General features: G+C 41.0%; 1 protein-coding gene across 1 annotated transcript; it reads left to right on the top strand.

The window, feature by feature from the left end:
- The first annotated feature begins 22 nt into the window (after positions 1–22).
- On the top strand, positions 23–12,101 carry LOC101555348 (E3 ubiquitin-protein ligase TRIM38-like). Its single transcript, XM_004621877.1, has 4 exons — positions 23–88; positions 2,438–2,502; positions 4,973–5,040; positions 11,716–12,101. The coding sequence occupies exons 1-4, from the start codon at positions 23–25 to the stop codon at positions 12,099–12,101; spliced, it is 585 nt and encodes a 194-aa protein (XP_004621934.1).
- Positions 12,102–12,810: the final 709 nt, after the last annotated feature.

Here is a 12,810-nt window from a genome sequence, read left to right as displayed (position 1 = left end):
TTTGTAAGAGCACAGTACCCTTATGCTTGTATCCAGTTTAAAGGAATATGATTCAAATTCTGTGAATGATTATAAAGATTCTAAGCAAGTAGGACAAATGATACTTTCCTCTAAATCACAAATGTTTTAGAAGGAAGTTACTTAGTTACAAATGCCATACACTGTCATGCTTACCTATCTTCAGTGGATACATTTTTATGAAGTAAGTACTCTGCCTAGCTAAATTTCCATCAGTGATTTCTTCTTAGCTAATAAAAATCTTTCCCTTGAGTGTGAATGTGCCGAAACAATCCCAATTCAATGTCCTTTGAACTGTCTTTTGCAAATGTTGGAAGAATTCGGTCAGGACTAAAGCAGTTAATCCCAGATCCTAGGACAGGTTTATATGTCCCACAAGTGTACATATAAACTAAAGTAAAAAAATAAAAAATATAGAGTTTATTAGAAAAAAGTATTCACTTAAGAACAAAATGTACAGATAGCACTCATTTGTGGGATCTAAGAAACAAATAGTAGGTGGCTAATACCCAAGACAGGGAACTCAGGGCCAGCCAGACTAATCTATGATTGGAAGCTTGCCATGAATTTGTGTGGGAGTGGGGTTTGAATGGAGATGTTAAGACAGAGAAGAGACTACTCTGACAATAATAGTTTGAGATGATCGCTCTGGATGCCAGCAAGTACTGATAACCTTTCACTATCTGTATTGCAAACCATAATACACAAAAGGAAAGAGAGAGATAGAGGTAGAGAGAGACAGAGAGAGAGAGAGAAGGCACATGTAATAGAGAAGGATGATGATGGCTGGAGAAATGATGAAACTAAGAAACTAAGAAACTGATGACTGGAGGAATCAGTCGGGATGGGAGATGTATGCCGAAAGTAAATAATGGACCAAATGTGATGACCTCTCAGTGTGTGTTGTAAGCTATAATGCTCCAAAGTAGAGAGAAAGTATGGGGAATATTGTCTGCCATGGAGGCAGGGGGAGGGTGGAAAAGGAATGTTATACCGGGGATGGGGATATTGATGGTGGGGAATGTGCACTGGTGGAGGGATGGGTATTTAATCATTGTGTGATTGTAACCCAAACATGAAAGCTTGTAACTATCTCACGGTCATTCAATAAAATTTAAAAAAAAAGAATCGTGGTGCTTTGGCCTGGCCCATATTGATGCCAAGGTAGCGCACAGCTTTCCCTGGGTCCTTTCTTTCCCTCATCGGGACCCTGCTTTTGGGGTGCTAGGAACTAATGGCAATGGAGGCTTAAGTCAAGAAAGCAGTATGCCTGGGAGGGAATATTATTCAAAGACAATTAAATCCCAAGTTACAAAAGCATAATATTAATTGTCTTCTTGTGTCTATACAAAAAGGGCATTGCTTTAAAGCAAACTATTCAAAAGACATAAAGAGAGGAGAAAGGCAATATTTCACTCATACATATAAAATCATAGATTTCTGAGGAATCTGAAGTTATAAGTTAACAGAGTCTGATTAAGGGAAAAAGGTGATAGACTGATTGGAGAAAAGAGCATAGAGAGGAGTTTACAGATAAACAAAGTGGAATGGAAGTGCCTCAGGAGCATTGTGATAAACCTAAGCCAACTGTAGCAAGGGAAACAGGACATACCAATAAACACAGAGGAATGGAGGTGCTTCAGGAGCACTGTGATGGGTGTTACCAGATAAACCTAAACTCTTTGTGGCAAGGGAGAAAGGACAAACCAATGATATCCTATATGTATCTTAAGGTAATTCAATAAAAAAGAAAAGAGTCAAAATGTACATGTATGCTAAGCATGAGTATCACTCTTCCTAATTAAGACAACTTGCTCAAAGTAACTACACACACAGTAAAAGTGGAGAATTAAGGAGAAGGAAAAACTATTTGTAGTCAGTTTCTAATTTATATAGCCGTGTGTTCATCATGTGGGTGGACGACTCTTTCAGTGGCCAAGAGTCACTTTCCAGGTCTCCACAGCAGAGCAACTAAGAGACAGGGGACCACAGATTGATGTTCAAAATGGCTCATTTAACGCAGAGCTGTGAGCATTCTTAGAGAACATCCGCGAGGGCTTGAGGTATAGGACTGCACAGAGGTGTGATTGAGTGTTTCAGTGAGGCAATGTTTTGGGGGTGGTTAACTCAAGAAGACACTGACTCCAAGAGACATCTGCATTGCTTTTCTCTTTCTCTTTCATTGTTCATATTAAACAATTAAGTTTATTTCTTATTCATGTTTATAGTTATTTAGACAAACACAGTAAGAGATATAGATTCCAAAACCTAGTCCTCTGGGCTCCGAGGGCAAGTCCACTGGGTTTTACAATAAATCCCAAACAAGGTCCACATGAGGCACAGCTTGTCCGTCTCCTTGGGGGTCCTGATTCTAAAGTCATAATGACTTGTATCAAGACTGTGCCTTTATGTTTTCTAGACTGTCCCATTTCGATGTCAGTATACATTTTCTGCTCCGCCTAAGTTGATTCAAGTCCTTCAGAGGTAATTCCCTTTGTGGGACTTTAGGTACTATGGTTAGGTACTCTGAGTCAAGTAATTATGACGGATACACAGGAGAAGATATTTGAGTCAATTAACTGTCCTATATTACGAGCACAGCATAATCGTATTTCTGTGTTCAAGACAAGAACATTACTTTGTAGTAAAATGACAATTTAGAGGGAAAATAGAAAAGCATAAAATTCACTTTCAGTACAAAGTCCTGAATCAAGAGAAGTTTTCACTGAGTTATTAATAGAAAGGAAAAAAAGAAACTCAGGGATTAGGGTTCTCACAAGAGCACTGTCTTCTTCTCTGGAGGAGGAATTGTGGCAATTCATTGATGAAGTCTAAAACACATGATTAAAATCCAACAGTTATAGAAATAGGGTGAATTAATAAGGATCAGAGATGCGGATGCAGAGTATTTTTTCTTTTGGCGGGAGTTGGGGTAGAGTTGGACCCACATGCAGCTGTGCTCCTGGTTTGCCTCAGGGATCAACCTGTCATTGATTGTGTGCACATATGTGGGCTGGGTTCCATAAAGAACAGCCTATGCACCTGCTTTACCCAATCTTCAACCCTCAATGTAGCTTTGGCCTCAAGGTTGACCTAGAATATTTCCTGTCACATATGGAAGTATAATCTGAGCCCTTTTCTCAGCCAAGATGATTGGAATCCACAAAGGAAACAGACCTGCTTTGTGTCTTCCCAGCTTACAATGTCAACTTAAAGAAAGCTTTTCTGCACTTGGCATTAAAAAAAAATTGGAATTATTTTAGAATATTCAGGGCCGCCTAAAGGATGGAGGCAGAGTGTTTTCCCTGCTCTCTGTCAGGCCTTGCTGAAGGATCAAAGAGAAAGGTTCTCTCCTGAAAACTTTCAATATGTTTTCTATCTCTACCCCTTACCCATTTTTGGACTGGAACGATAGCACAGCTGGTAGGGTATTTGGCTTGCACCCAGTCGACCGGGTTTGATAACTCGGAGACCGCAGTAAGTTACTGAGAGTATATCACCCACACAGCAGATCCTGAAAAGCTACCTGTGGCATATTCTATATGCCAAAAAAAGTAACAGCAAGTCTCATAATGGAGATGTTACTGGTACGTGCTCGAGCAAATCGATGAATAACAGGTCGACAGTGCTACAGTGCTACCCCTTACCCATTTTTATTATTTGTTTGTTGGCAAGCTACAAAATGATTAGCTAAATAAATTAGACATCCTATTCTCCATCTTTTTCTCCCTCCACCTTCCCCATAGCAGTAGGATATTCAACAGGGCAGACAAACAAGTATTCAAGAGAAGCTTCAGGATACCCCAGAGGGGAGAGAGCTGAGGCTACCCTGTAAAATGAAAGAAAGGAATCACACATTCCAAGAAGGGCAGCTGTCTCACTTGTCTTTGCAAAGTGGATGGCTCTGCTGAATCTTGGAGTGAAGAGGGGACTAGGATACAAATGATGAACTCTTGTATCTAGCTGAAAAATTCAAGATAATCTCAAGGACTGGGGCACATCACACAACCACATGAAATGCGAACAGCTGAGGCAGTTCTGGGCACCTTGACAAGAACCCAGGATGTTGTCATAGTCTTTAGGGACATTCATTTATGTAAAGCACTTGGCCTGTAGTAGAACAACACGATGTCTTGGAGAAAGTTTCACAGAGCCCTTTTTCCACCAGTACTGAAGAATTAAAGAGCATACTTCTATACTCAAACAGGAGTATATACATTATATTGGGTTTATAAAACAAGATAAAAATTGATTCTTATTGAGAAATAGAAAATCGGATCACCTTAAAATATTCTCCATGAAGAATGGAGAAAATATTTTTGAAAAATGATGTAAAGACTCTGTGAGCCTGGAGAGATAGTAGAGCAGAGAAGGTGGTTGTCTAGTCCATGTGCATCCCGGGTTCTATCCCTGACACCCCATAGTGTCCTCTGGGCACCACCAGAGGTGACCCTTGAGTAGCCAGGTGTGACCCAAAATCAAAGAGAAAAAAGAAACAGCTTGGTATTAAAACATTTAAAATTGAATCTTAGTGACAGTATTTGGTAGATACTGCATTTATGTTTCTCCACCAGTTCCATTTTTCTTGGAGTTGTCTTCCCAGAATTTTGTCATGGTCTGGGTGTCATACTGCCAATAATAGGTCCAGAAGTTGATTTAACAGACAGGCCCACCAGAGCTATCCTGGCAATGGACACAGTCCCAGTACTACATCAGATGGTGTTTGGGGAAGCATTTTGTTCTGTGGTTCAAATGTAGGGACTCTGCACTAAAAGTATCAGTTCTAGCTTTTCTTTAGAGATACCACACATGGTCTTTTATCGACACTATCTAATAAAGTCCATGGTTTTAAACAATACTTCCTGATTGGTAGTATATATGAACTTCCATATATGTCAAAAATATGGTATTGGTCATTGGATTTAACACATTATTATTTGAAATCTCCTTTTAGAGCATCATCTTGTTCCATGTACAGTATTTCCCTGGAGAGACAAAGTGGTGTAAATAGTTTAGACCATGGTCAGTATGTGAGTCTCAGTATCTCAAGGACAGAAAGGAAATTAACAATCTTACCACTATTCAGGGTTGTTTAGGAGATCAAGGTTTTGATTTCAGCTTCAGTACTCTGAAGGTGTAGGAAGTCCACACGTATTAAGTAATTTTCTTTTCTTCCTTTCCTTTTCTTTTTTTTCAGAACTGTATTTACTGCCAAAATGGTAGACTTTACCCCCAAATTTTCCTTTTGAACAATTCCAGGATATTGTGAGGAAATTAAGTGAAGTGGATGATGAATACAATACATTGAAGTTGTACATACAAAAGCAAAAAGTAAAATCGAAGTTATGAAATTTATTTTATTGTTTGAGTATGTTCCATTGTAGAGCTTAGGTATATAGAAATAGTATGCAAATTACAAAAATATATTTTCTTGCCACATCAGAATCCATTATTTCTTTTTAAAAAATGAAATTGCATGTAACAACATGATTTTTAATATGATAAACAAGATGAAATAAATGAATTACCGATTATTGTTTTTAGCCTTTTGTTGTGTACATCTATGAGATTTTTGCCTCCAATTCCTTTCACTGTTCAGCAGTGATTGTCTAGGATTCCTGATACCTCAGCCTGGTACAGCCAAACGGTGTTTCTCCTTACCTACATTCAAGCTTGAGTAGGTTGCAAGTTCCAAACATTTCAATGTATCTTCCTATTTGAAACCTAAATTTACCATTTTGAGACATTTATTCCAAAATGGAATTTGTCCTCAAAATTCCATTTCTGTAAAGTAACCTTTGTCAACACTAAGGACAGGATCAATCCAGAGGGATTTATATCCCTCAGGCTCATGAGACCCACACACGTGAGCAGACATGGTGCAAGAACATGTGCCGGAAACCAGACTATCTGTCTCCACTATTTGCAGGATCTACCTGTGCTCAGAAATATTCAGACCTTTTTTGAAGCACGGAAGTAATCTGTCATATTATACTTACTTTTGACCCATCTAGGGAGATCATATTCCCTTATTCAGGGTTCTCTTCCAATCACTACTCATCTCTACATGTGGATGTTCAATTTGAACTCACAGAGGAAATTCTTCTTCCCTTATCTCTGGCACCTTGGACAGTGGGAAGAAATAACATATGGAGGAATCCTACTAATGTTAAAGTTAAATATTTCTGTCTCCTATGAAAGTTCTATTTTCTTCTAAAGTGCAACACCTACCAGTGACTTTTGTTTATAGACTCAGCTAGGTATCAGCACAGTCATCTAATATTTACCTATTAACAGAGTTTTCTACTCACCTTTTAATTATTCCAGAAAGTCTGTCATGGCATTCAATACTCCAAAGGTTTTCTAGAAGAATATTGGTAACACTGTAGCACTGTCTTCCCATTGTTCATCGATTTGCTCAAGCAGGCACTAGTAATGTCTCCATTGTGAAACTTGTTGTTACTGCTTTTGGCATATTGAATGCGTCAGGGGTAGCTTGCTAGGCTCTGCCATGAGGGTGGAATACTATTGGTAGCTTGCCGGGTTCTCGGAGAGGGACAGAGAAATCGAACCTGGGTCGGCTGTGTACAAGGCAAACACCGTGCCAGCTGTTCTATCACTCCAGCCAGAAGAATATTAGTACCGTGTGCAATGTTTCTGAGCACTACTTTGATAGGAAAAAAATTTTAGAATGATATCAAGGAAAGTAACAACAAAAATCTCCCTGATGACTGGAGGTTGGGAAAACTGGAAATAATGGTGGTGGGAAGGTACCCTGGATAGGCTCATAGGCAGAATGTTTAGTTACTTTGATGTAATTTTTATAGTGTCCCTGTTAGAAAGTCTGATGTCTAAATAGGAACTAGAGTATTTGTTTAGAATTCAAATTCTTTAAACACCAACTCTTTGGTTTATCACCATCATCTGAATGGTAAATAATCACTTTAATTGTCCCATTTTACTATCAATTTTAGCTGAAATGTCACATATTAAACATGAACGGAAAGACATGAAATGAAATCATCAACCTGTTTCAAGTGTATAGAACGGAGTCCAAGACACAATGATTGTGCTTGCATGCCATTAAACTGTGTATTCAAACATAAAGTCAAAACTGTTGGTGCCCAACCAGACTGTTAGGATGAGCCCGTGGAGATTGACCCACAAAAGGGCAGAAACACAGGCCCCATGAAAATGGGCGAGCCATGACTCGAGTGTCCAGTCTGGTCTGGACAAGGTTAACATCTTTTCCCTTAGCTGCCTTTCAGTTTTTAGTGTTATATAGAGTATTCTTTCCGCTCTACAGATCCCTAACCCAGCTCGGCTTTGGAATGCAGACGTTCTCTCACATCCCCTTACCACTCCAGGTGCAAGGGGCTGTAGCTCATGGTGCCAGAATGCTTGGCCTTGCATTCCTTCTTGGAGGCTGCGACTGTTGGTGACAGAACAATGTAGTAGCCTTGATATCTTGATGTCCCTCCCTAACCCCTTTTTCTCTGTACTGAGTGCATTAGAGGGGTGTATATAGGATAGTAAATAAAAGGGGCTGAGGGACGCTTCTCCATGCTTTTCTACCTGAATGAGCAAGGAGCCTCTCCAGCAAATCTCATTTCTCTCATGTCTCTTATCTCAGTGACCCCGACTGAAAGAATATTCACACAACATGAAACCATGTTGGTCTGTCCCTGCCTGTGTTCAGTGGTCTCGGGACCACTTCCCAACCCTGGACTGCCGATGGCAATAGGTTGACAAAAGCGGTACCAAGGGGCAGGTTGGTTGGTCATCGGTTTCAGTTTATTCCCTTCTACCCATGCACCTGCTCCATTCTAAGTGTCCCATTCCAGTCTCACACTGCCTCTTATTCCCATCTCCTCCTGTCCCCAATGCTCATTTCTCTGGGCTTCTTCTTGCAGCCTTGGTCTCACCCAGGACCTCCAGGCATTTGGGGTAGCAACTACACCTAGGTGAGGTAGCACAGTCAATATTTGAAAGGCCTTCCTTCTGATAAGACAAAGATCTCCTGCAGCTAGGAGATCTGCTCAAGGGGAAATACCATCTAGATGTGTTTCTCCTTTCCATGGTCCAACAACTGTTTAAACATTCATCTTAGTTTTGCTTCGTAATAATATTGGCCACTTTGTATGGACACATTAAGAGATACATTAAGCGTGTAGGGTGGCTCTCCTGGGGACATCTCACTTTATACCCCAGACTATAGTGCTTAGGCCAGCTTAGTCTTTCCTAACCTTAGCAGTGGTTATTCTTTGCATCCTGACAAAACTTGTCTATGACCGTGCTCTTAACTTAGAGTTAAGTATTATGGCTCTTGGCCTGGCCAGTTTTGATTCCAGGGTAGCTCACAGTTACCCTGGAATCATCCAGCCCCTCTTCAGGACCCTGCCTTCTGGTTCTAAGAAGAAAGGGCAACTGAGGCTTAAGTTCAGAAGAACAGTTGCCCAGGAGTTAATGTTATTTGAGTCAATTAACTCACTAGTTACACATGCATACCATTAGCTTTAGCTGCCCTCCTGTGTCTATACAAAAGGACATTACTTTGAAGTAAACTATGCAAAATGACATAAGTGAAGGAGAAAAGTAATACTTCACTCACAAATACAGAACCCAGGTTCCTTAGAAGGATCTTACCTTACTTACCTTCGTTGTTAAAGATGCGTACAGCACCCGATCCAGACAAAGTCAGACCTGAACACCTGAAGAATCTGCCACCAGTACTCATCAATACACTGGCTCGGCTCTTCACACGCTGCCTGTCTGAATGCAAGGTTCCGTTCCAGTGGAAAACCAGCAGTTCGGTTCTGTTGTACAAGAAGGGAGACATCCACATCAGCAACTATCGCCTAATCTGCCTGCTGTCTGTCGTCTACAAGTTGTTCACTTGAGTCATACTGAATAGAATAGGCAGAACACTAAATGAATGACCACCATGCGAGCAAGCTGGGTTCCAAAAAGGATTCAGCATGATCAACCATATCCACAGTGACCAAACTCACTGAAGTTTCGTGAGAGTTCAAGATGCCACTCTGTCTAATGTTCAACCACTTAAAGAAGGCCTTTGATTCTGTTGAGACTGAAGCGGTTATTGAAGCCCTAGCCAAAAAGGGCGATCAAACTGAATACAATAAGATCCTCCAAGAGCTGTATTATGGATTCACCACCAGAATCTCACCATTCTACAAGGAAGTAATCATCGACGTAAAGAGAGGGGTTTGGCAGGGTGATACCATTTTACTGAAACTCTTCAGTGCCACCCTTGAGAACGTCATGCGACGACTGGAATGGGAAGGAATGGGAGTGAAGATAGATGGTCAGCAATTACACCACCTCCGCTTCACTGATGACATCGTTCTCAGAACACCAAACAGTAGACAAGCGGCACAAATGCTGGCCTACTTCAACCGCGAGTGTGGATAGGTCAGACTGCAGCTGAATCTCAACAAGATGATGCTCTTAAAAAATGAACTGGTCCCTGATGCTCCATTTGCTCTTAATGGAACGAACATCTCCCAATGCAGCAGCTATGTATACCTGGGTCGAGAACTCAACATGAGAAATGACTTGGCGCCAGAACTGCGCAGGAGAAAGAGAGCAGTGTTGAATGCCTTCAAGAGCATCAAAGAAGTGGTTAAGAGGATGAAGAACTTCTGACTTCAGGCACATCTTTTTGACTCCACTGTTCTTCCTGCACTAACATATGCCTTAGAGACCTGGGCCCTATGCAAACAGGATGAGAACGCTATACGGGTATCCCAAAGAGGAATCAAAAGAGCTATGCTAGGATTATCACGTCTCACTCAAGTGAGAGAAGGAATCCGGAGTTCCAACCTCCGTCAATGGTCAAGAATCAGGAGCACTGTCTCATTTGCCAAGGCATCAAAAATCAGACGGGCCGGACATACAATGCGATTCAGAGATGACCACTGGACTAGAGCTGTTACCGACTAGATTCCATAGGACGTCAAAAGACCAAGTGGCAGCCTACCAACCAGACGGTCAAACTTCTTCATAAAAACCCTGAATGAACGGTTTGAGGCTCTTCCTGTTCCTGGAGCCTGCAGATATCAGTGGGCTACACTAGCACATGACAGGGACAAATGGAGACATTACTGGCACCCGTTCGAGCAAATCGAAGATCAGCTGGAGGACAAGTGATAAAAGTGATATTTGTACTTGGTACCACATCTTGTACTAATCCTTGTGGTTCATGAGAAACCAAAGAGAGCTTATACTTAAAGTTTTTGAGTGCTCACATGTCCTAAGACCCCAAGACTTCCTGTGTGTCAATAATCAAGTAATTAATAGTCTTTCCCCAACCTAATACTGTGTCAGTGTCATTTGGAAACATTGGGAGGGCTTAGGACAAGAATCACACGAATCACACGAATCACAAGAATCACACGAATCACGAAACCCTTGATCATCAATTTCTCGAGCAGACTCAGTAACCTCTCCATTTGTCCTATCCCTGAGATTTTAGAAGCCTCTCTCCACTCGGCCCTCCCAAAGATGTCACACTGGAGGCTCTTTCAGGGTCAGGGGAATGAGATCCAGATTGTTACTGGATTTAGCATATGAATACATCATGGGAAGCTTGCAAGGCTGTCCCATGTGGGCAGGAAACTCTCAGAAGCTTGCTATTTTCTTCCAGAGGGAGAAGTAGGCTACAAGATATCGCGAGACCTCGAAGTGGCCAAGCACTTCTGGGAGCTTGCTTTTAAGTCTCTGGATATTGGCCGTTGATGGGATTACACACAACTGGGTTCCTCTGCAGGTACCTTCATGAGTGAGGCCTGTCTGAACATGTGGAGAGGGGCCTCTAGCATGGCTGTGGCTAGGTTCTGGTGGTCTTCGGCCTCCAGGAGCTTTGCTCGGGGCGGGAAGGGAAGCAGGAGCCCATCCCCTCCGAGGGGCCCCGGGGAAGACAGGCAGGCATGCGTGCAAGAGACTCTCTGGGACAAGAGAGTAAGGAAAAATGTCAAATATGTTCATCTGTTCTTTTGCTGATATTACTGTGAGAAACATAGAAATCATGTTAAATAAGAATAGGAGAGTACTTAGAGCAGTAGTAGAATATTGCTGCTATTACCAGATATTTTACAATGCCACATAATGACAGTTCTGACCAGCATTAATCACCATGCTTTGTGACCTATATGATTTCAATTTTACTTTTTATAATGAATTTTAATAAATGATTAAAAAGGCTTCAGAATCAAATTTTTCTTTTGAATATGGGCTTATAATATTTGGAATATACAGAGCGATAGCACAGCAGGTAGGGCATTTGCCTTGCATGCAGCCGACCAGGGTTCGATTCCTCCATCGCTCTCAGAGAGCCCGGCAAGCTACCGAGAGTATCCCGCCCACATGGCAGAGCCTGGCAAGCTACCCGTGGAGTATTCAATATGCCAAAAACAGTAACAGCAAGTCTCTCAATGGAAACATTACTGGTGCCCGCTCAAGCAAATTGATGAACAACTGGAGGACAGTGCTACAGTGCTACTAAGTATGAAGTAATCATATCATTTTGTTTTATATTGTTTTTAATTAATTTATTTTTTGCATTTAAAGTTACTCTAGAACCAGATACTGCTCACAATAACCTAGTTGTGAACGAGAGAAAAAAAATGTGTCTTGTGGATCACCCAAGTGAAGCATGAAAAATCTTCTACGTTAAAGACTTGCCCTGTGTCCTGGAATGTGAGGCCTTCCATGCAGGAAAAGGTTACTTTGAAATAGATTTTCAAAAAAGTTCCAAGTGGGATGTCGGAGTTTGTCGGGAAAATGTGCCAAGAGACAATGACATAAGACGGGATCCTGAGTCTGGATTCTGGGCCTTCAGACACTGCAAAGACGATGACTATACAGCTCTTACGACTCCCATAACTCCTCTTCCTCTGCAGAGTGTTATCAACATGGGGGTTTTTGTGGACTGTGAGGCCAGACTTATCTTCTTTTATGATGTGGTCACTGGCTCCCACATCTTCACTTTCCCAAAGGCCTCTTTCCCTGAGCCTATCAGGCCTTATTTCTGTATTGATGAAGATTCTGATATGTGCACATAGTCAGAATGTTTTTACAAAATTGTAAAAAAAAAAAAGGATTTGTGAGATTTGTAAAAAAAAGTACAATAACCTTATGCTTATATCCAGTTCAAAGGAAAAGAATTCAAATTCTCTGACTGTAAAAATTTTGATTGCTTTCTTCATTTTTTCCTAGGCAGATGCTACATTTAGTGTATACCTAATAGATTTTATTAAATGAAGGATTATAAAGACACTAAGCAAGTACCAGAAACACTACATCCCTCTAAATTATTCATGCTTTAGAGGGAAGTTACTTAGTTACAGAGAACATACACTGTCCTATTTTCCTCTTTTCAGAGTATTCAGTTTTATGAAGTAAATACTTAGCCTAGGTTAATTCCCACCAGTGATTTCTTCTCAGTTAATAAAAACCTTTTCTTGGTGCAGGAAAGTGCTGAAACAATTCCCATTCAATGTCCCTTGCAGTGTCTTGTGTAAAAGTTGGGAAAATACAGCCAGGCCTAAAGCATTCAGTCCCAGGACAGGTTTCTATGTCCCACAAGAGTAAATACAAATAGGTCAAAAAATAGAGAATATAGAGTTTTCTAGATAACAGTATCACTTAAGAACAAAGCATAGATTTTACACTCACTTGTGGGATATAAGCAAAACAAACATAGTATGCAACTAATACCCAAGGACAGGAGAAATGAGAGCCAGGGGATTAATCTATGGTTGGAAGTTTGCC

This window comes from Sorex araneus, chromosome 2 (genome assembly GCF_027595985.1).
Source record: "Sorex araneus isolate mSorAra2 chromosome 2, mSorAra2.pri, whole genome shotgun sequence".
Lineage (NCBI taxonomy): Eukaryota > Metazoa > Chordata > Mammalia > Eulipotyphla > Soricidae > Sorex > Sorex araneus.
The sequence above is the reverse complement of the archived record's forward strand: the minus strand, read 5'-3'. Positions and strand labels throughout refer to the sequence as shown.

Coding starts and splice junctions, on each gene's coding strand:
- LOC101555348 (XM_004621877.1), top strand. CDS start 23: ATGCTTGTATCCAGTTTAAAGGAATATGATTCAAATTCTGTGAATGAT. Junction 89..2,437: donor ATTATAAAGATTCTAAGCAA/GTAGGACAAATG, acceptor TATGTTTTCTAG/ACTGTCCCATTTCGATGTCA. Junction 5,041..11,715: donor TGTAAATAGTTTAGACCATG/GTCAGTATGTGA, acceptor TCTACGTTAAAG/ACTTGCCCTGTGTCCTGGAA.